A 23961-nucleotide genomic window follows, 5' to 3' on the forward strand; every position below is an offset into this window, starting at 1 on the left:
AGAATTACAAATCTCCTTGCTCTTCAGAGTTTGCCATTGGGTACCTGTTTGGCTTGCTGGTCATTTTGGAGTTATTAAAGCTCTCTCTTGTCTACAGAGCCAAGCTTAATCACTTGAAGTCCCTGTAGGTGACGGGGCATTCAGTATTATGGTACCTTGAGATTCAGCCCTGCAACACCCAACTTCCCTTCTGCAAGAGGTTGTTAGAGACACAGAAAAGATGCTATGGATGTGGTAATTTAAAATTGCATCATATTTTCTATGGACTAAAGCACCCATTTGGGCAGTTACCGTTCAGCTAGTCTGCACTAACTTTTTATCTTGGGTTAACTTGTTTATGTAGTAGAACATATGAGACAAGACCCTGAACTTATCTATAAGATATCTTGCACCATATACCTAAAGTGTACAGATTTACATGCATTTTTCATCATGCTCTCCTGTTTTGCTACACAGATTTGTGAGCCAGACTTTGAACTGACATTTTAAAATTTTATTTAAAATTTCTTCTGAAGGGATTGAAATGTTCTCTTAAACTGATTTTAAAATTCCTGTTGAGATGCAGGAGTGAGGTTTGTCACTTTTGAAATGAAGCTTGTGGGTTCCTGAATTGCTTAAGTGACCTTGAGAAATAAGAAGCAAATCTGAGTCAAGTGTGAAGCAGATCATTTTGGGTATTATTAGCTACTAGAGAAAAGTAAACTACATCATTTCATCTTTCCATTTTTTTTAAAAAAAAGCACTTCTGATCACTATTTATTAGCAGAGTATAGCAAAAAGGGAAGAATATTTTTATTAGCGTGATCAAAGATTTTCCTGAGAGGTATGAACTTTTCTTAGAGAAAAAAGATATTCCAAATCATACAACTGCATAAAAAGTGGACATGCAAATAATTTGCCTTCATTGTGCATGCGACAGCAGAAATTTTATAGACGACTGAGTAGTAAGGTTTCTAAGCAGTCATTTGCACATACAATTACCCTGCCTCCAAACGCACAAGTTCTGAAATTATGGGGCTTAAAATAAGTGCACTACAAGTAACTTTTCAGAATGTATCTAAAATGGTCTTGGTAAGTAATGAAAGCCTCCCACCATGAGCAGAGCATGCTTTCTGTTCAGCTCTTGCGTGCAGTCCAGTATTCAACAGAAAAACATTTACTAGGCTAAAGCAGTAGGATAATTATTTCAGCAATAAACCATCTGTACATGGATCTTAAGAAATATTATATTGTGAAAAAGCAGGAGTTGGAAAGGCTTGAAAGGAGTGAGTGTGCTGTCATTACTCTCACCGAGTGTGTGGTCCTTCTACATAGTTTTATTATAATGGTTATATCTCTCCATATTCTGGATAATTTCATAATCTAATGCTGTCATTAAATGAGAATATTTTATTTTGTAATTCACTTGTTTAAACTACTTTGTGTCACAAACTGTTTATACGCGTGCCCTTCTTCCCTTAATTATTTCACGGAAGAGAAACTGTGTTCTTTGTCTTTCATGTTATAAGGAAGGATCTGGACTTTCCCTTAACAGTCTTTTATTCCAGCTGAAGACTATCCACCTGTGTGGATTTTCCTTATATAGATCTAAAATATTCTCTGCTTCTCTTACATAAGAAACTAACAAATATAGTGCATGACTGTTTGGTACTAACAAATATAGTGCATGACCGTTTGGTCACTGAACATTTTATGTTCAGAGGTGGGATTTTTTTTGAGTTTAGGGAGATTTGTACTAAGTATCTGAGAACCCGTCTGTCTGCACATTCTGAAATTAGGAGAGGAAGAAGAGCATGATTTATTTCAAGCTCTGCTTGCACTCCTGAGGGAGAAGGTAATTGTAAGAGAAGTATCATAAGGAGCTGATAGTGTAGGTCCTTCAAATGTTCCTTATTGGGTCTCTGAACTAATTGAGAGGAATGTGTCTAGTCAAAGCTCATAAAGTAACACTTGTTTGCCTGCAGATCCTGGGAGGAAGCATGTAGGAGGGACAACCTGGGGAATAAAACTTCCCAAGTTTGGATTTTAATGACAGGATTAATCTGCATAAACTTAGGGAGTGCAGTTCACTTCATACTTGAGTGTCAGTTCAAAGCATTCTCTTTCTTTAAAAAGGGTTAATATGTTTAAATATCAAAATGAGATCTGAAGGAGTTCTGTGATCAATGTAATTAACTCACTATCCTAGTAACTAGCCCTTTTTTCACTCCCAGAAGACAAAACTGGAGGGAAATTAATCAGATGCAGAGCTGCAAGGAACACTCGTTGCAGGAGCTTATTGCTTTATCGTTCTCAAGCAGTGAAAGAAAACGGAAACTTAGATAGATGGGTAGCAAATGCACATGCACAAACAATCAGAGGTTATAATTAATCCATGGATTAACTCCTACCTAAAAGCAATGCAGAGGTCAAAATAAGCCAAAAGAAGTCATGCAGGCAAAATGAGCCATGAGTTCTTTTACGGTTTTGTATTCTTCTATCCAGCAATGATCTGACTTTTGTATTTTGCCCCTGGGTGGGACCCTCACAGCTAGATTATGGGCCCTGGTTCTTTGATTGCCAAGGGAGCTGTGTAACTGGAGGCACACCTGCACCTTGTGTCAATCTGTGTCCTGCACAGTCCTGAGACTGGCTGCACTTCACGTCTTCCTCACAATGCTTTAAATGGAGATTTTACATCATGCTGGCCTTAGTCCAAAGCAGGAGAAGTTCTTGAGGGCTAGTGACTTGATAATAGCATATGTTCTGCTTTACGCAAGGACTCTAGTGCGTGTGTGGCTTTCAAGATCTCTGCTGGTCTTTCGACCAATTGCGGAAACTGTCTTCCTTCTGTATTTCCTTTGCAATAAGAGCAGTTGTCATCTTTGTGATGTTTTGCAGGGTGTAGAAATACATATTTTGAAACGTATCTGTTGCTTTTGCTCTGAAAATTTCCCGTCGTCATTAACTAGTGAAAATACTGCAAATAGTGCAGAGGTGATACTTCTCTTTTCTCTTGTGTTCTGGCAGTATTTCCCCCAAGTAGCACATTTTGCTCCTGACAATTTGGACCTGCAGTTGATGCTGGCTGAGGAGAGTACACCTATGAATGCAGAAGAGCCTTACAAAGGCAGGAGCATCACCCCAGTCCTGTTCTTTCTATAGTCAAGAAGATGATCCTAGCATCAGGGAGAAATTTAAACCTTCTTCATAGGGAGAAAACAGAAAAGCAGCTGTCTCTTGCAAGATACAAAAATTCCGTTTAACATCCTCTCATTTTATGATCAGACTGAGTCCAGCTAAGACAATGATGTTCATCTGAATATAATATAATCTGAATATAATTTATTTAAATTTTGTGAAGGTTTTTTTCCTTAGTGCTGCTAGAACTGACTTCTCCCAAAATAGCAACAGAAACATTGAATGTGCCTCTCATGTATTTGCACAGCATAGTTGTTCTGCTATTGTAACTGCCCATTTTATTCACCTAAAACTATTTTGTCTTCAGTTCAGAGCTGGCTAAACTCTCTAGGGTAATGTGACCTTAAAGTGTATTTTGCATTGCCTTCTGGAGGAAAAGGGAGCTCTAACTTGAGGAGAGAGCTGCTGATTTATCAAAATGAGCCTAAGAATTTGAATTACACAAATTAGTGGGTAATTTTTAAATGTTATTATCGTTCGGTGTAATTTGATCCTTGTCAGAGATGACAGCTATAGAGGGAGGAAGACGTGTTTTCTATCCTCTTTCTTTTCAAAATCTGTAAGGGATTAAGTTGAATGTAGCTCAAATTATTTAGACTTAAACTGAAGCTCCTATATTTTGAGAAGGATAGCTCCGGTACTTTCAAAAAGATGAAATTTCCTTCCTTGTTTTTACTTCTGTTCTGATTCTGCCTCTGTGTGTCCAGTTTCAGTGCCGATATTAAAGGCTTTGTTTAGCATAAATCAGAGACATCAGGGGAGCCTACTATGTATTTGCACAGTTCTCTCATTATTATAATGCACAGTTTTACACCATAAGAAGTAAAAATATTTTCGTAGCAGGGAGGTATTGAGATGTAATGCGCATTTCAATTGATAGGGCAACTGAAATGCATGGAGTATGGATAACTGAATCAGTTACGTGTATAAAAAGAAAAAAAATAAGTATAAAGTTGATCCATCCACAGTTGTATGTATTTTTGGCCTCGGCTGAATGTGGCTGTTTATTTCCAAATCTTGCCAACTCTTAAAGTATATACAATAAGCATAAGGGTTGAAGCTGTATTATGCAGCTATAGTGTAATATTAGTAAAATGAAGCAGTGAGAAGTAAGAGGAAAATGACATCCAAAAGCTGTTTCATAGTACAGAAACAGCTGTACAAAGCAGCATAGCAAAATTTAGCCTAGTCGAGTACCCTCTTTTTGCAGAAACTAGTAGATTAAAATTTTGTTCTGCTAGTATGTGGAATCAGTCACTGTGGATTTGCAGATTTCGGCAGACTTTGGAAAGGGCTTTCTGAAGATCTGACAGCGTAAAATGTCAGAGTCCAAGTTTATATCCTGTGTGCATTTCTAATATGAACATTTCAACTTCCATTTTTTCCTCAGGGTTTGAAAGTGGAGTGTAAGAACCACACATCTGTAATGACACCATAATCAAGCTATGGGTATTAGGCTTATTATTAATAAAATGTTGTCCTGGGCATGCAGTCATATTCTAATATTACTTTAGAAATTTTAGCAGAAAAATGATTTCAGAGAGCAATGTTCAACATAGATCCTTAAAATATGAAAAAAGGTAAACACTGTAAAAAAAAAAGCTGAGATGTGACTTTAAAAAAACCTTAATTTTTTACAAATCATCTTCATATCCTGCAAGGAATTAAAAACCTGAATGACTGTTTGAGATATCATTAAAATTGTGAGGTCTCCAAACTAAAATGGAGATATTATGATAGCTAGTAATTTTTTCATCTCTGTGTGATAGCACTGATAAATTTTATATCAGCCTGAAAGTGAGTGAAGGCCTTCAAATTCAAATATAGTTTCTTCAGCTATCTCGAATGCTGCAAATATGAGGAAAGGAAATTCTCTTATGATAGCCTAGAGGAATTAATCCAAATTTGCAGAACAATTTCTGCTGCATGCTCTTACTCTGCATTAGATACATGGGGACTTACTTTCAAGAAGGCTTTAAAAAGCTAAGTCTCACCCATCCCCCACTGTCTCCGAAGTCAGCTTATTTCTTTCCATGATTACCATCTTGCTATTAAAATACATTGTGCTAAATTTTAGTCACATGTAATTGTGGAGATTTCTGAAATCTGCATGTAAACTAATATTGATGATATGGGGCTCCTGCTTCCTTTTCACATGTGTGAAAAAGCAGGTTTAGCAAATGAACGTAGGGAATAAACTATAAGACATAAATTAACTCAGGCTTTAAGCTTCATTAATTCTATAGTTGTGTATCGTTCACATAGGACACTTGCAGCTTCCCAGAGAGTCAAAGCTAAGTACTGCTGCATAAAGGCTCAGCTACTGTCTGTCCCTGTGATTTTATGCAAAGGGATAAATTGTGTAACTTTCAGGGACCATAGCTATGCGCATGGCAATAACCTAACTTGAAATTTATATCGCTGAGTCCTAACTAAAGGTCACCCAAGTAAGTCAGATTAAATCTAGGTCGAGCACGTGTATATATCTGCCTAGTGAATTGTAGGAATCTCTCGACAGTCTCCACGAGCTGTTGCAAATCGAAGTTGCAGATGCTGACATTCACTGTCAGGGGTGTGCGCCGTTTAACAGCTGTCTGCATTTCATGCTAGATAAACGGTCCTGAATGGTCTTAAACAGTGTGCAATGTTGGAGAACTTCAACATAGAGTTTCAGGGGTTGCAGGTAACGCTGGATAGCTTACATCAAAGAGATCATGATGAGCTTTCAGCATGGTAGGAAAGACTTCTTTTTTTGTCCTTTCTGCTTGTGAATCCCAGAGCTGGTAGGGTGCTGAAATACAGTGTACTTCAGTAACCAATAGTGAATATAATTTCTTTGAAATACAAGGAAGCCTCATTTGCCTTGTTGGCTGGACCCCTCCGTATTTCTCCAGGTCATCTTAAACTTCTCTTTTTTGCTGCAGTCAGTCTTAGCTAAGTGTAGTCACCTGGATGCACAGCAGGATTTAAAAAGGGAGTATAAGGGTGCCAGCCTGACTTTGCCACCTGCTAAAGCAGCCTTGCATATGCACTGCATGTGGTGGAAGATGGGGTGTAATCTGGTGAGAGCCACGACGAGAAAGCCCGCAGGGCAGAGGAGCTGTGGACGGATGGAAAGCCGCGTGAGGTCTCTTGGAGCAGAAGAACTGAGAGCGCTGAACTCCAGTTTTATCCATCGCCTGGCAGTGGCCAGAAGTGAGCTTACAAAACCTCATGGCCAATAGCGTCAGCTTAGTGACGTTGCTAAGAGAGTCACAGAAGAGAAAGAAAGGATTATTGACGATATCCAGATTGACAAGGGGGCAGGCAGTGATAGGATATCAGATATGCTTTGTTCTAATTTCATGTCATTCATCTTATTTAAATAGAAAGTTGAAAATATGGCAGTGACTTGGAAATTGTCAGAACACCAAGTTACAGGGAAGGTCTGCTAAGCTGCTTGTGCCAAGGATTGGTGCTTCAGATTCATGTTCTTCTTAGAGATGTAGAAGGGTTTTTTTGTGTTTTTTTTTGTTTTGCCATGCTTACCCCTTATACATGTGTTTTCATGGATTATGTCAGGGAGATATACATAAATTCTGCTGGATGAAATTAATATACAATACAAAATGTGCGTTTTAATAAGTACTACTGTACTTTCTTGCACAGGTACAGAGGGCTTGGGATTTAGCATTACTTCAAGAGATGTTCCAATTGGTGGCTCTGCCCCAATTTATGTGAAAAACATCCTTCCAAGAGGTGCAGCTATTCAAGATGGAAGACTAAAAGCTGGAGACCGATTAATTGAGGTGAACATGTTTCTCTATTTTTTGGTCTAAGCCCATAGACTAGTTCACTTCCAAAATCTCTTAATAGTTTGTATTATAGGGAAATGTTTCCCTCTTTCTTTCTTTCCTTCTTGGGCTAACAGATTAAGGGCTGTGTGTTTGCAAAAAGTGACTGTTTAAAGAACAAGACTCAGACACATTATGAAAAAATGACTTTAAATGTCTGTATTGGACTTAGTGCCATATTCTTGCATCACTGTTGAGGAATAAGTTGAAGCACAGTAATTGCTATCTAATAAGTGACATTAAATCAGCACAGAATGACAGACTAGAAATGACTGGAGGTGTTGCCAAGTATGAAAAATAATACTCTGAAAAGGCTTAGTGAATTAACTTAAAGGCATGATGTAAGAGGAGGATAGTGCTAGTGAGAATCAAGGCCACTTCCCTCCTGAAGGGAGGGCGTCCTCTTGGGGGCTGAGTTTCTCTGTGACCGGAGCAGAGCAGAAGTCTTCCTGCAGATCTCCCTGGAATGACCGGAGAGGTTCCTCACTGCAGCTCTGAAGTCAAAGGGTGCTGGAGCTGCAGCCGAGACTGTGCGTCTCCTGTTCAGTGCCCTAACTCCACTTTACTGCAAAATTGGCAAAGTCGGTTTGAATCACTGTGACAGAACAGACTTCTGTAACTGCTGTCATCACTGAAAGTGATTCAGGGTAACCAGATGAGCTGGGCAGAAGGGGACTGACAAGCATTTAAGAAGACAGTTGCAGCATCTCAACTGAGCGAGCTGTGATCTTGTACTGGGGGGAAGGAGAAGTCGATAGTTTGATAACTTCTAATGAGCAACATGTGATTGTGCTCCCTTGCTTAACACGGTTGGTTAATCTGCCTTAAATTTCCTGAACGCTTTTGAGCAGGCAAGCCTCAGACTCCTGTGTCTCCTTCTGTCTTCTCCCTTACTGAAGTTAGCTGAGGCAGCAGGAAACTCAACTGTGTGTATCCCGGCTCGCCCTGACAGGGAACGTGGTGCATGTGGGAGCCGAGGGCTCAGTTCACTGAACACAGGCCAAGTAAAGAATAACTGCCTCAAAGTTATTTGGGGAGGGAAAAAAAAAAAGATAGCTACTTTTGACGTAATTTATAGTACAAGATACATTTGGAAGATATGTATAAAAACAAGGCATGTGGAAACAGGACTAATTTTGGTTCTCACTTTGATTTTGCCAAAGGATATTCATGCAGAAATTCTTATAAAAACATCAGTAGATGGAATTAGTTTGCTTTCGAGAATATCCTGGAGCCTACTGTTGCTGCTAAAATGGAGAGAAATGTTGTTGTCTTGCTTCTTATTTGTATTCATGTGTAAAGAATGTGTTGGTTTTTGAATGAAGGTAAGAAAGAGGAGTGTGGCAAATTAGAATAGCGCTGATGGAGGACAGGAGCAAGAAAGTATGAGAAAAGCCAGAGAGGAGACTGGAAGAAGGAAAGAGCAAAATAGGAGAACATAATTTAAAATTAAAAAAAAAAAAAGGTGTGTGAATGAGAGCGAAAACAGCACTAAAAGACAGCAAATTGAATGCTCTTGTTTGATACAAGAGCTTGGGGTTTTTTGGCTGCTCTTTACCAACTGTTATTATTCAGAGCTGTGAAATGTTTCAAGACAAAGGTCTGTCTCTCTGTTTCTGAAGATCGGATGACTATGGTTTTAGTTTAATTCAGGCCAGAGATTATTCACGTTTTGCTACAAATTCTATTAAATGGAAGCTATACTCAGCCAATGAGCAGTTTGCTTCAGTGAGCTTTTTGTTTTTTTTTTTTAAATAGAGTCCTATATGATTCACAGGAATTCTCTATACGAGTTTCTAATGCTTTTTTCCATTTTGGAGTCTTAGCAATTTCTAATATTTCCTTTGTCACAGGTAAACGGAGTTGATTTAACAGGCAAAACTCAAGAAGAAGTCGTGTCCTTGCTGAGAAGCACCAAGATGGGAGGGACCGTCAGCCTCCTGATTTTTCGACAGGAAGAAACATTCCATCCAAGGGAACTGGTGCGTAAAGTAGAGAGCAGCTAAGAGATTTAGATGATTGTGAGCAAATGATTTGATCTTGTCACCTGCTAGTAAATGTGCGTGGCCAGAACTGCATATGAGAAAACAAATTGCTATTTTGCTTTATTTAGAACATTTCACGTGAACGCTTTTTATTTTCTTTGAGATCTGGTAATGGAATTAAATATTTGTTAATACTGTATGAGTAAGAGTTTTAAAATCAGTCTGAATTTATTTTGAGTAAAAATGCTTATTATAGAAGAAGCTATTGGATGGACTTTGTTTGGCTGCGTGCAGACAAGTAGATTATTTCATATCTTTCACATGGACAAATCTATGTTTGTAAGCTTGCCATTTGTCCCACTGCCTGCTCACCAAAATATTTTAGCGCATTTAATATTATGCCGAAATAGGATATATGAGTAACTCACTGTGAGAAAGTGGAATATGCAAGAAATAATAGTTCTTTTTTGAATATAAATGCAGTCTCTCTATAGAATGGAAACCCTGCAGTTATTAATTTAGCAGGGTAATTCAGAGAATGTTTCTGAGGAATTTACATGAAATGGAAAAAAATGATATTTCATACTGTACCTGTTCCACTTGCATAGTGTATACAGATATTTCCCTGATAATTATTCAAGATAACTTCTGTTATGAAAAGGTAGACTGTGAATGTAGCAGTCTTACTCTGTTCTGTATTCCATTAAACTGCTGGAGTTATTTATTATTTGTATTATCATAGCTATATATAGCTCTAAAATAAATTATTTGGCGGCGTTATCATGAGAAGATAGACAGATATAAGTGACATTTAGTGTGATGAATAGATTGCTTCATTTTTCTTTTGGATTCATGTTATTATGAATGCAAAAAGAATGAATTTTTGTTTGAAATTTCAAGATAGTTAACATTAGCCTTTATTTTTCAAAACTGCAATTAAACCTTGTAAGTCAAAGAGGCAGGGAACATTGCAAATGAACTGCGCGTTTAGCTTAATGCTCTTCGAACGTGTCTTAAGGTATTGATACAGTTAAGTGAAAGTTGTCATAAAATGAAAAGAAATGAACAATTTGAAGTTATATTATGCCCTACCTTATGGCTGGAACTGTGAAAGCAATATGTTTATAAGTTCCTATGATGTAATTTTCACAGTGTTGATATCTTACATAAAGGTGAATGAAAATGCTTTTTAAGTTTTCTAAATAAACTTAGAAGTAAGAAAATGTCTTAATTTTGTGTATATTATTTCTGCATTAATATGAGGAAGTTATAATGCATAATTTATACTATATTTTGTACTAATATCTTCTGAACAATGGTATGACATGAACATGGAATAGATTTAACTGTAGTAATACTGGATTTAATTTAAAGAATAGTAGCAAATCGACCCCTTTTAATGAGTTTAACCTCAGTAGCCTCCCTGCTGCTGCTCAGGTGATAGTTTCTCAGTTATTTTGGCAAACATCAGTCTAGGGAAGCTAGATCTCATTTTATCAGGTGGTAGGTGGGCTCTTCACTATGCAGTCAGAGGGTCAGATCTAAACTGGTGTAAATTACTATAGCTCCTTTTGAACAAATTGCATCGTGAAGATCTAACAGTATATGTGTGTGATGATCCTCTATTGCGTAAGGATCTGTTTGCATCTTGACATGAGAAAATGCCTCATCTGCTCTGCTGACAGCTGTCAAAGAGCAGGAGCAGAAGTGCTGGAGAAACTGTTGAAATGAAACCCAATGTAAGGGCTGATCTTTCTTCTCTGGTAAGAAATAATCTTAAAAAAAGTATCTTCAGCTGATTCCCCTCACTGATTTTAACTAGTTTTATGTTCACAAAAAATTTGGAGAAGAGAAGGGAATGATCTGAAATCATATCAGTTCAACTTTGTGACATATAAACCTTCTGTGGCCACTTCATAACAGTTTTTCTTTTCATCCTTCCCCTATTGCTGTCATATTTTCTACATTTGTGTACTTAAATATTAACTTAATGAGATGTGTCTTGGAAACCGTATCCATAAATATAATCCTGTTCGATATTATTCATTTCATAAAGTGCAGGACTTCAAATTCCGTGCTGAGGAGCACTCAGTATTAAAACCATTTATATTTGCCAACATTTGTATGGTTAGTAATCCCAATAAAAGAAGTGTTTAGATGTTATGTTTTGGGTTATGGCTTGCTGAATGACTTTGCAAAAGTTATTTATCCTTAGTTTTCTTTATAAGTAAAATGATGATAATAAAACAAACATTCAAGGAGGTTGTGAAGTTTAATGTCTTTGATGTATGTTGACATTGTTGTCTGGAAAGGACCTATGAAAGTGTGTAGTTGTATATAAAATTAAGGGAATGTTCAGGTGAGGCCATTTGGGTTAGTATCGCATCTTTGTAGTTTGTGTTATCAGGTTAGAATGTGTGTGTGAAAGAGAATCAGAATTCAGTGAAGCAGCTTCTATGCTACAGGTCATGGTAAAAGTGGATAAAGCATGGGCACAGGGAGTAAAATAAAATTGCCAGGATTCAACTGTAACAACTGAGCTCTGGAGGAACGATTATGCTTCTGCAGAATAGCAGGCATTGTATTGCTTGCAGTGTTACCTAATGTCAAAACGTTAATGCATTAGGGTTTGTCCCTATTAGTGCGAGAAGTGGATTGTTTCTTAAAAATACTCCCCCCCCCCTCCTTTATGAAAGGAGTGAGAATTACTTGTATGGATTTTTAAGGATAACTTACTATTTATTGTGAAGGATTTTCATGGAACCTGATAGTGACTATGTGACCAAAAGGATTGACTCAAACTATTTAGCTTTTGAGCTAAGTTCTCAATATCAGCAAAGAGAAACTTGCTTGTAGAGTTAATGTCTGCTTTCGCACACTAGTTAATATGTCCAGTTTTACATGTAGGTCTTTTATTTGTTCCTGGTAGTTTGCTTCTTCATCTTTTACTCTTACTGATTTTTGGCTGTAGGTTAAAGCTAACTGGATGTTTGTGTTACTACTTTACCACTACATTTCTGTGCTTAATCACTGTGATCTGCTGCAAAACAGCCCAATGCCGAAAAAGTTCAATAAACGCTCGGTTCTAATTTTGGCCTAGTGGAAGACGAAGAAATTGCTAATTAGCCCCAAAGCACTCCTCTGATCAGCAGCAAGGTGGCTCCTGGGTGTCTGAAAGAGATTTAAGATGGGTCGACTTGGGCTTTGAAGAGCAATAGTTCCTCACATGTATCTCCAGACACGTGGGACATGGAAAGATTTTCCAGTGATGGCCTTATGTGCCCTGAGAGACAAGTGAGGAACACAGGGTACAGGAGAGTCCCAACTGTGTTGGCCTGAAAGCATCCCCCTATCTTGGGACATCAGGTTTTGGTTCTTCTGGTTCATCCAAACAAAATCAGAGGGGGAACCCCTAAAATAAGAATGGATGTTTTGAAAAGAGGTACTTGTTTAAAATATCTGGGAGGGTTCACCTGGACTGCTGATGTCATTCTTTGACAACTTCAAAGCAGAAGGGAAAGGCCAGGGGAGAACATCCATGAATGAGAACTTTCCACCAGCCAGAAAACAGTGCAAGCAGTTGTGATCCCTCCTTGGTCAGACAGCCACCTCCCTTGTAATGAGATAAGTCAGGTGCTCTGGTCTAAGATTGCTGGAGATTATCTTTGCTCACCTCTCATTTAGTGCTAATTTAGAGAGGTTTGGATCAGGGAGTGTGACTAACTCCCTCCATTCTTTCATTACCACCTCACATCAGAATTAGAGCTCTTTGTATATCCCCCTGCTAATAGATAGTGTATGTCGTGTGTAGCCGTGTTCTTATTTATTTTTTTTACTTCCTTTAGAATGCAGAACAAAGCCAGTCACAAATTCCAAAGGAAACGGTAAGAGCTTTGTCTTTTCCATACTGGAAGACTCCCAAATGTTTTAAAATGATATGGCACTTCTCCATCAAAGTCTCACAAATCCTCCTTTCACAGTATATACTGTAGATGGCTCTCTCTAGCTTTACATTTTAAATTTATGTTTTTATGTAATTTCAAATATGTTTTGAATATTATGTATAATTCAAATATTATGTGTGTTCAAATGCTATTTGAAATTACATCTCTCATACACAGTCAAAGGCTAAAAGTTGGAATGATAACAATGGACTCTTAGTTTGGGGGACTTTTTGAAACTAATTGTTTAAACCATGATTATATGACTGAAACCTGAGATACAAACACACAAAAATGAGGCAGTTTGGATTTAAGTCTGACGTTATATCCTCATAGCAAACCATTGTTTGTTGTTGTTAGTTATTTTTAAGAAACTATAGGGAAGTAGGGTCAAGTTTAACACTTAGCGAATTGTAGCAAGTTTGTATGGGATGTGTCAGTGAGGCAATATATTGAGGTTTATATAACTCATTTTATTCAGTGGGTCAGTGGGACAGGGCCGGAATTAATACATATAATACTAACATAGGTTTATAAAAATGCAAGATTTATTTTATGAAATATTAAAACAGGATGTTAGAATAACGTGTTACCTTAAATTTGTACTGTGTCTTAGTTAAAAATATACTTCAGGAAGCTCTGTTCGATTGTATACCTATTTTAAAGTTAAACTATTAATTAGGTTTTGCAGAAATTAAGCGGAATCATGCTGGGATTTAAAATTCATTTAAAAAGCTGCTGAAAATCAGAAAAAACTATTCTAGATGACTCAGAATGCATTACCAGCACTGATGAGATGGTGTTTGAGGTAAAAAGAAAATGAAGGCTACGTAAAGAGATGTTTTAAAAGTCACCACGGTGAGAGAGTTTAGAGCACGTTGCCTGGTGCTGTTAATGCTTCATTTGAGTAAGAGGTAACAATATTCACTTTTGTCCTTCCATCTTTTGGTGTCCTTATACAGCTTCTAGTCTGAAAGTCATCTGCATAAGAGCTCTGCAACCTCGTAGGTGTATTGTTGTTTCAGACATGCCTCATGGTATCTTTTTAGCACATCTCTTTAGCGCATGCATGTTTTTATCTTCATGCTTTCTTACCAAGCACTACTGATACATAGGGAGATCAAGGATCAAAGCCCAGGACAGCATTTCTACCTGTAATTGAATACAATTGAAAATATTTTGTGGGTGCAGTCACATAAAAGCATCCTGTTTTTTGGAGATATCTGTGGATACTATGCTAGAGGGACAGCGGATGTGTGATTAGTAAGGTATTTCTGAAAAACTGTGCTTGAACTAGCCAGAGAACAAGCAAGCCTTGAAAATAAGGAAGTGAATTGGGAAGGCTGTGGAGACATACTTGGCTAGTGCAGCACTAAAACTAGAAAGCTGATCAAAGTTTTGCATTATATTCTGTTTTTTCCATTCGTTATGTTTATTTATTTATTTGAAAGCTCAAAGCGACGGCGATCAAGAGTAGGAGCAATAGGTCTCATAAAAGGAACCAACTCCTAAATGGGAATAAAAAATGGACTAAACTTGAAAGGTATCAGTGGGAATTTATAAGGCAGAATGATTTTGCTCTTACCTCTTCCAATCCTATTTGCTTTGGATAAGTGTGATACTGCAGTTCTATAGAAATAATTTTCCTCAACAGTGCATTAATAATGCAGTCACAAACTTGTTTTTTTAAATTATTTTAAAAGTATTTTTCATTTATTCCTTTATTTTCCTTGCTTCTCCCTCAAGCCCTGTTTATTCTTCCTCTATCTACTTTTCAGTCTGTGAGATTTCTAATCTTGCAATTGCTGCTTCTATCTGCTCTAATCTTCGTGCTGTTAGTTGTGAGTTTTTAGTCTCCAAGTGTCAAAGATTTGATAGCAGAAAGCAAAGGAAAAAAAAGAAAAAAAACAATGAAAGCAGTGAATTTTCGGAAGCTAGAGAAATGAGAAAAAGGTTAAGTAGAAAAATCTGTTAGTCTGTTTTTAATTTAAAGGCAAAATGGCCTTGGTAGTTTTTCATTATATCTTTGTGGGAAAATAGAAAAAAAAGCAACTTTGGAATTAAAAACAGAAAAAAGCCCTGAAAATCAGAAGCTTGAAATAAATTTGTATGTAGAACCTAAAAATACAAGGTCTAATTTATCAACGCATTGTTAACACTCAGGGTTTACACTCATGATACTATTCATTTCAAATATCATACAAAAGTATCACGGCACTTGAATGCATTCAAAACCTTCATACATTTAAATGAAAGAAGATTGCGAAAATTATTTATTCTCCAATTTGTCTGTGGCCTGAAACCATGAGAATGAGTTCTTTCTTGATACTTATCCAGGAAAGTATATGATCTTATATTTTGCACACCTTCACAGAATACAGAATCTCATATTCTCATTCATGAGCTTCCATAAAAGAGGAGTTTTCTTCACATGCTAGCCTGGCAGAATTTAAGCTCTCTAGTTATCCATAAGAAATGCAAATTGCTAATGCTTCTTCATCTCCACCCAATAACTGAGCCCTTGTGATAACAGTACCGATATTTTTACCTTCTATTTTGCTGGTGAATGGAACGGGCACTCAGTTTACTCCTGATGCATGGAAATCTCCTGTATCTTATTTGAAAGCATTGTTTCATACAGCCACTATTTTGTAGCATTTATATGGCTGATGACAAAATGGAACAGATGCACCTATTTCTGAACATGGTGATTATTTGGAATGTGGAAGATTGACCGTAATATGAAAACTAGTAATTTATCATTATTACATTTCTGTTTCTAAGCATAATTATCTTAATCTTGTTACAGAGCATTGAAATGAACTGTTAATTATGCTATGTAAAACATCTGCCAATTAATTTTTTCCCATACTCTTTCAAAGTCAGTAGTGTTTCAGTAATATTTTGCTTTTACAATTGTCTTTCATGGTTTGTTTCTGAATCCAACCAGCAGATTTAGTTGCATGTAAGCATAGGGCTAGATTATCACATGTATATGCATACATGCACCCCCCCACACACACACACACTCACTCACTCACTCATATAAGTATGTATACATTAAGTATTTTCTAGGGAGTGTTACCTGTTGGTCAAAAGACAATAAAAGTTAGAACTCAGGGCTCCATTTTACGACTGTTACACTCAGCAGCACAGGAAAACTTCAGTTTTCTGTTCTCCTTTATTGAAATTGTTGTGAGTGAGTAGGATGGTATGAATTTTAGTGAGCGCAGTATTTGTAACAGTAACATAACAAGAAAGGTTGGAGTTTTGGACCAATATAAGAATGTATAGCAGTCGTTATAAAAATTGCAAATGGGATACAATGAAGACTTTTTATTTTACTTGAATATGTACTACTGATACTTTTATTACTTAAATGTCATTTTGATTACCATCTCTTGTCAGAATCCAGGGATAATATCGGCTACAGCTATCAGCACTTATGGGTTCAATTGTCGTAGACATTTGTGCATGATTTTGAGCAAATTAGCTACACTTTTTACATAAGAATTCACCAGCTCTAGGAATAGGGTGATAATTCTGCCTTATTCAGAGGCATTTTATACAAATTAATGCATAATTATTTTTGTACACTTTTTGTATGCAACTGTTTTTGTACACTAAAAATATGAGACATATAATACCAAATACCTAGAAAGACATAATTTGTATTGATTAATGGATGGAAAATTCTTGGAGCTTAGTTTGGAAAAAAAACACCGGCAGAATTCAACCTTTTCTTCTTTTTTAATTATAAAATTATAATCCTTTCAGTGATAGATTTTAAGATGATAGTTGTGTTCTTAGGGGGATTTTTTTTTTCTTTTGATGGAAAGCTGTTTGCATTATTTCAAAATGTGTAGTCATTGGATATGTATTCATAGCTCTTTTTCAAAGGCTGTAAGTATAGGTTATTATAACTTCATGTTTAGCTAATTCCATACAAATTCAACAGACACAGGCATTCTATATTATTCAGTTAATACACCATGTTTCCACAAAGAACCTTCTTTGAAGAAGTTTAGTGTTTCACCTATTTCCATTGCTAACATAGGTGATCCAAATACCTACAAATTGAGCCGAGGTGGTGCATTGACTAATACCAGTCTACAAACATACACCAGAAGCAGTACTGGTATCATTTGGAATGATTTACCAAATGAGGAGAGGTTTGGCTCATGATGGAGCTGATGCTGTTATTTCCTCCATGATGTCTGGGAGTGTTGCAAATAATTTGTTCTCATTATTTTTCCTCCTTTTATCCTCTAATAGTGTGGGACATGAGGGCAATTGCAGTGTTTCCACAGCCTTTTTAGTGCCACTTGGAATGGTTTCAGATGATGTTTTTAATAAAGTTGTGATATAAGGAACAGATCACTGGCAAAAAGAAAGAAAGAATAAGACACCGTGTAATCTTCTGCAGGATACTGTTCTGTTTAGAGTCTTTTACCAGAAGAGATATTATATTATTGAAAAGCTTATTCTGGGGCATTAATTTGCAGAGCTGAGACAATAATCCGTTGTGAATAATTAATATAAGAGTTGAGTGACTCTGTTTATGAATGCTCTTTGAGTAGCTCAAATTTCCTGTAATGTTCAAGGATGATCCACAAAAAACTTGTCTGTGACACTGTGCTTGTGACTGCCCCATGGGCCGGTAGTCTCGACTGTCACCTGCAGGGGATTGACCTGGACCACGGTGCAGCTGTGCCACAACCTTGGGCGCAAGCAGGCTGACTCGGTGCAGCACGCTGCTCTGAGTGAGCTGTGAGCGCTGGGCAGCTTTAGCCATTTTTGCAAAGCTTGCACTGGTAAAGCTTCCTGGGCAATCCCCAGTTTCATGCAAGGCAGTTTAAGTGTTCCTCCAATGAGTTTCTGTAACGGACTTGCCTCGGTGACACCTCTACAGAGTCATTCAGGTGCCAGACTGCTGTGAACATGTCTTATACGTGGTTATTAGACTATTTCCTACACGCCAGCCTCATGATATTTTGGATAATGAAGAGCTGACTGTGTAAGGTATTTTAAATTCAAACAACAGATAAAGGATGTGAGATTGAAAGGGAGCCCCAGGTCCTGTAGTTAGACACCTGCTGGCACAGGTAATAGGATTGTTACCTTTTTGACTTAGGATGGGTGAGCTCAGAGTTCATATCACGTGCTTAAAATTGTTGATTAAACCTCTGAAAAATGCATTTGTTGTGTGGAAAGCTTGTTTTCTGCGCTGTTGGCTCTAGACTCTTGGTGTTAATTCTTCTTTGCTGTTAAATCCAGAACAAATAGTGAGATGAACTGGCTTGCCATGGTTGCCTGCAAGTCTGTAGCACAGTAAAACCTAGATCACTCCCAGAGCCTGGTATATCTATAGCCTCATTTGGAATGTGTTTCTTGTCGTGGACTTTTACAATGTGTTATTTCTCTTTCAGCTTGGCTATTCTGGCTTACTTTTACCAGATGCCTTGTATTTGTTTCTTTAGTCTTCTGGGTCTTGTACAGCTAATGGGCCAATGAGAAAAGAAGTGTAAAGATTTTTAGGGAGCTGTGTCATTAGTGTTAGGCATTGAAGTTTTCCTTGAACAAGGAGGTTTTCTTGAGCAAGAGATAGTTCAGAAAGCTGTAACTTTACAGACTTATTTGACAGAGCCAACACCTGCTGTGGATCTAATTCCTAGGTTTTCATTTCTCTGACCACCTCTAAAGAAATGGGTTTAGCATTGCAGTTGCATCTTTATTTCAGAACATACAGTAGGAACTCAAAGTTTGAGTTCAAACAACAGTTTGGAATAGGGCATGTTAGCGTTAATAAATTATAATCATTACGGTAACTGGCTATACACTGTGAAGTTCTGAAACGTGTAACAAAATATTTTAGTGATCTGATCAGTTAAGTTTAAGCATAGAACCTTAACAGCTTAAACAGTATCTATGACACCTAGAACATTCGCATTAAGAAGAATAATGTTAGCGTAGACAAGCGTTGGCATTCCTATATAGATAAATAACAAACATGTGGAAATACTTAAGCTTGGGCTTTTGCAAAGCTTTTGATTTTCATACTAAATGAAGATCATATGCTAGGATATTTCTTCTTTGAAAAATATTTAATTTTTCCTAAACCTTTTTCTATCCATCAAAAACATTAAATTGAAGACATTTCTGAATATGGAGTATGTACTTTATATATTACATTAAATTCTCAAAATGGACATAACTGGAAATATAACAGACCTGTTTTGCAGTGTTCCATGAATGCATTTCTGCATATAAATACGTTCCAAAGTTAATCCATGTATAATATGCAAATAACTTTTCCTTGATGGGATTAAAATTAAGCAGACCCACATCTCCCATAAATTCTCAGAATTCAAAGGTAGTTTTTGATATTTAGCAGCTGCTGTTTGATTTGAACAAAAGTGCAGTCTTTGCCAGATGTGACATATTAACTGGGCTAATATGAATAATGAGTCTCAGTGTATACGTGCAAATAAGATTCATTAGTGTTTATCTAACATATGGGAGATATTAAAATACTTAACCTAGGAAGAGTTAGAAAAGAAAGTGAGCATAAGAGTTTCAGTTGTTTAGTTGGCTTAAGCTTTATATCATTTTATGACTAGGTAAGTAGATACTTTAGGCCTTTATAATCTGTAATGCAAAAACATGATTGTTTGATTAAAAAATATTTTAAAAAGAGATAACAGGCCTTGTAGTGTTTCAGGAGGAAGCTCAGATGGAACGTGTGCGTCACCATTAGATCAGTAGGCAGGCTTTGCTCTGCCGGAGGTCGTTTTAAGTCCGAATGAGCTGCTGTTACTATATTTATCTTTAATGTATAACTACAGCAGGGTACATCAGCTTGCAGTTATTGCTCCTCAGGAGAGGCCTCAACTGAAGTTAGAGAGGTGTGTTACAGGCCACCTACATTGCTTTATTTTCAGTACCTCCAGCAGTAATACATCTACATTTTTTAAGGACTAAACATCACCGCGCCCCCATGAAACTGTTGTTGACCAAGGAAGCTGTTGCCTTGGTTACTTTAAGCTGCTTGATTTACACGTTATACGTGTGTATACGTGCTAGCATATGGTAAAAGTGTCGTTATGTTTGGGTGTACTTCACTTTAGAAGACTACCCGATTTGACATCGATGCTGCCTGCCTAACTTGGAGGACAAAACAATTTGGATCGTCTCTAATGTCTAGAATGACTTTGCACAACACCCATTTAGAAACTCCTTTCTCTTGCATATATGATGTTTCAAAATAAAGATTTTATTATATTGTAATAGTATTCAGACATACTTTTTTGGTTTCCGAATCTATAAGAGTTATGATTTCCTAGTACCATGGGTGCCTTGGGAGAGAGAAAACAATGGTAAATGATGCATTAAATGCCTCTAAAGGTTGAAAATATACTGGAAAATGCTGTCACTTTAAGTTGGGATTCCCCATTATTGGAGTCAAATGACTAAATCTGTGCTTTTGCATATTCCATTCCGTTCACTTATGTAGTCTACATTTCTTAGACCTGAGGGCCTCTTATATCCATGGGACTTCAAATTTACCTTTCAGGAACTCCCAGATCCTCAATCCAAACAAGTCTGAAAGAGAATACTTGTTTGTGAGGCAACATGTTGACAGGTTAAAAGCATAATTAAATGGATGCTAATAGCCTTACATCTGTAGTGTTGGAAGAGCTGGCACAAATGATTTGGGAGCAGGTAAAATGAATGAGTAGACGGGGTCATTAGAGGCGTTAGTTAGAATTTGTGCCATAGTTATACAAGTTATCACATGAATATCATCATTACATAGGAAGGGTGTGTGTGTGTATATACATACATGTATGTGTGTATAAAAGAGCTGTTTAAATGTCTTCATTTGTGTTGTGTACATCACTTAGAAATACAGATTGCCCTTTAGGTGCGTGGATACAGAACTTTACTGTTTGCTTCTATGAAAGAAACCTGAAAGAAACCAGAGGTGAACTGAATTTTTGCTTAGAGTCCAGTGATACATTTATTTCTTTTCTTTCTCCATAATCATGAGGTAACTGCAGGCAAGTTTCCATGACTTAATAGCTGCTGAGAAGACAGCATGTCTAAGCTTGCGCAGAGAATGAACTTGTCTATAGAGAATGCAGCCAGATGTGTAGCTGCAGCAAGCCTCTTCGAAAACTTGTCCCAGCTTGATTGAAAATTGCTTCCCACGTTAGGTGGGAGTCCTTTTTTTAGTTGTTGGGTTTCTTTTTCTGCCTGTCTCGTGCTGCTTATTTACCAGCTGATCCCAGATGAGGTTTTATAAGGGGAAGAAGTCCCAAGTAGGAAATTTCTTTATGGTATTTAAAACATAAAAGGATAAGGAAGAGATGCTGTTACTAACATGATGAAATAGACTTATTGCACTGTTAGTGCTAAGGTCCATTTTAATATTGTTTATAAAATTAAATCAGGTTTTATGATCAGAAACCGATAGTATGTAGCAGAGGCAAATCCTCTGCCTGTGTTTACCTTACGATTTTTTAGTTTCCATGTATGTCTAAAGACTGCCATAAGTTTTCTCCAGTCAGGAAGCGTATCTTTGAATTTACACTATATGTTGCATTTAAAAAGTGAGACCCTTATCTCGAATGTCGTGATGCTAAGTATTAATCTGAAGAAAAAGAGTCACCTACATATTTTATCACCAATCGAATTTTTATTACAAATTACATACTTGAGCAGCTTCATTCGTTCGTCTGAAGTCATTTCAGATGACCTTTTCCTCAGCAGACTCTGTCTGAGCGAATATTGTTCTTCTGCTAATTGTTTTGGACACAGTGTGTGAAAAATCTTAAGGGAGTTGAATTATGTTGTTGAGGGTTCAAAGTACATAAACTTGCCTGCATGTTTATTGCTGGCGTGACAGAGTATATGAAGGAATAAATTTCTCCTACAGATAACTAATCATGAAAATACTATTGAGGTGTTTGATTGACATAGTGAAGGTGTTATATCAAGTATATTAAGATCACATGGAAGCAACTGCAATTAGGAAGTGATTGTGATTTCAGTTTAAAATTTTAATTGCTGCATTTTAGGTTTTTGTGCATTTTTATGCTGTTACCTGACTGTCTTAGGAAATTTATATAGTTTGCCATGTTTGGATTCTAAATGTTCCATACGATTTCAATGCAAATTTTACCTTTTTTTAGTAGTTGTTATGTAACGGATTGGGAAGAATCACTATGTATGTGTGGTGTTTCTGTACTATTCAGTGCTCTGCCTAAAAAAGGATGGAGCCAATCTTAATATTATATATTTTTCACAACTTTGGTTCAAGCTAAAATATCAGGCTAAAACATTGCTGCTCATCTCTCAGAATGGTTCCTTTATGGATGGAGTTAGATGGCAGGCTTTCTTGATCGCTATATAATTCTATTCCACGCTTTGTGTGAAACATGTTCAAAACAGTGTAGACGGTAAGACCTTTTGTTGTACCGTGGTGTGGCACAAAAGTTAGTGTCTGTTCTTTGGTATTCTTTGAATCTTAATGGTTCAGTATTTTGGAATGTTACATTTTTTCCCGAGTGTTCTTAGAAGAAATTGTGGGTATCAGAAAGAAATAGTTGTTATCTCTCTCGCTCTCTCTTTTTTAAAAGAGAGACATTTAAACATATGATACTGAGAGATGACACAAAGGTTGTAGAGGTCGGAAGGTTTCTCATGTCTCTAAAACTGTGGACAAAGAAATGGTGGCAGGACAAGCTGGCTCAGTTGAAAAAGCTGTCAATACTAATGAAGCCCCTAAAGCAATCCAGCCACAGACCAATAATGCTAAATTTTTCATTGGATGAATTGGGCAATTTGCTCCTGGCTTCAATATTTCCATGTCAGTGCAGTGCCCATTTGTTTCTCATTTCTTGCATGATCTTCTCATTCATGCACAGCTGCTAAGAAGTTTGCTCCAGGTTTAGGCCTCGAGTTTCACCTACTCACTCATGTGTCTGTAGCCCCATGTTAGTATTAGATTGTTCCCCTGTTTAAGGACATAGAAAATAAGCAAACAGAAAAATCACATTAAGAATAGTGTTGAGATGCTAATGCTAATGTCTTTGGGGATGTGTACTAAGGTAGTGTTTCCAAATGACCAGTTCTTTTGCATGCAGAGGTGCACCCGAAGGACTGTGTGGTGAAGCTGTTTAGTCCTCTACACTGGAAGGGAAATCGCTGTAGCTGAAGTTCTGTGCGTTTTGGAAAATTAGATAATATTGAGGGGGGGAGGAAATTTTACATTTACAGTAACAGTAGTAAAGATAAACCCAATAAGCTTATGCGCTTCTTTGGATTACCCATACATTCTGTACCGGCTTTATCTCGCTTTTGGCTCACAAGCTCGTATTCTTACTTTTGCTTATTAATGTAAATTAAAGTGATTAGTGTTATAGAAGCTAAAAGGTAAAATGCTTCTATCTCAGAATATTTTATTCTGCAAGTACCTGACAAAAGAGGCACCTCAAATGCTTCCATGTATCCTGTAAATACTGCTCTTGTGACCCAAACAGGGAAATTAGATTGGGAATTTTGCCATGATTTGCAGATATTTTCTCTTTATTTGTTCCAATATTTTTTATGTGGTATAGTGCACCTTTCCAGTCCTGGCGGCTAGCACAGATAGTGCTGATTTGCATGCCAAGAAATCAATTTGGATAATGGGATAAATTCATAAGCCAGCCTATGACACTTGTTATTTACACTTTGTTGCAACTAGAAGATAGAGACAAGTGGGTAATTTGTAATGCAAGGGGAAGGGCTGGTGAACACATTGAGGTTCATGCATTTAACCTAGTGGGAAAGGTCCTGGTTTGATCCCTTGGCTGTTCCAGTTCTCTCAGGAATCTTGCTTCCTTCCCATATGACATTTTCACATTGTATTTCTAGGTCAGTGGTAAAAAAACTAACATGCATATGCCCTGATTGATAATCTCAGTTTTCTGCACTCCACATCGCTTTCACATCTGTCTTTGCAGTAGTCTGTGTCTG

At 37.1% G+C, this 23961-nt stretch overlaps 1 protein-coding gene across 26 annotated transcripts in view; it reads left to right on the plus strand.

Annotated features, from left to right (window-relative positions):
* PARD3 (par-3 family cell polarity regulator) overlaps window positions 1-23961 on the plus strand; it is a 468531-nt gene that overhangs the window by 259770 nt on the left and 184800 nt on the right. For 13 of the 26 annotated variants that reach the window (XM_068934363.1, XM_068934372.1, XM_068934368.1 and 10 more), the window contains 3 exons: window positions 6829-6968; window positions 8867-8995; window positions 12844-12882. In XM_068934363.1, the coding sequence (XP_068790464.1) occupies window positions 6829-6968; window positions 8867-8995; window positions 12844-12882 (308 nt within the window). The remainder of the gene's footprint in view (window positions 1-6828; window positions 6969-8866; window positions 8996-12843; window positions 12883-23961) is intronic. The other 13 variants (XM_068934384.1, XM_068934389.1, XM_068934381.1 and 10 more) reach the window with 1 other exon arrangement.

Source organism: Struthio camelus, chromosome 2 (genome assembly GCF_040807025.1).
Source record: "Struthio camelus isolate bStrCam1 chromosome 2, bStrCam1.hap1, whole genome shotgun sequence".
Taxonomy (NCBI): domain Eukaryota; kingdom Metazoa; phylum Chordata; class Aves; order Struthioniformes; family Struthionidae; genus Struthio; species Struthio camelus.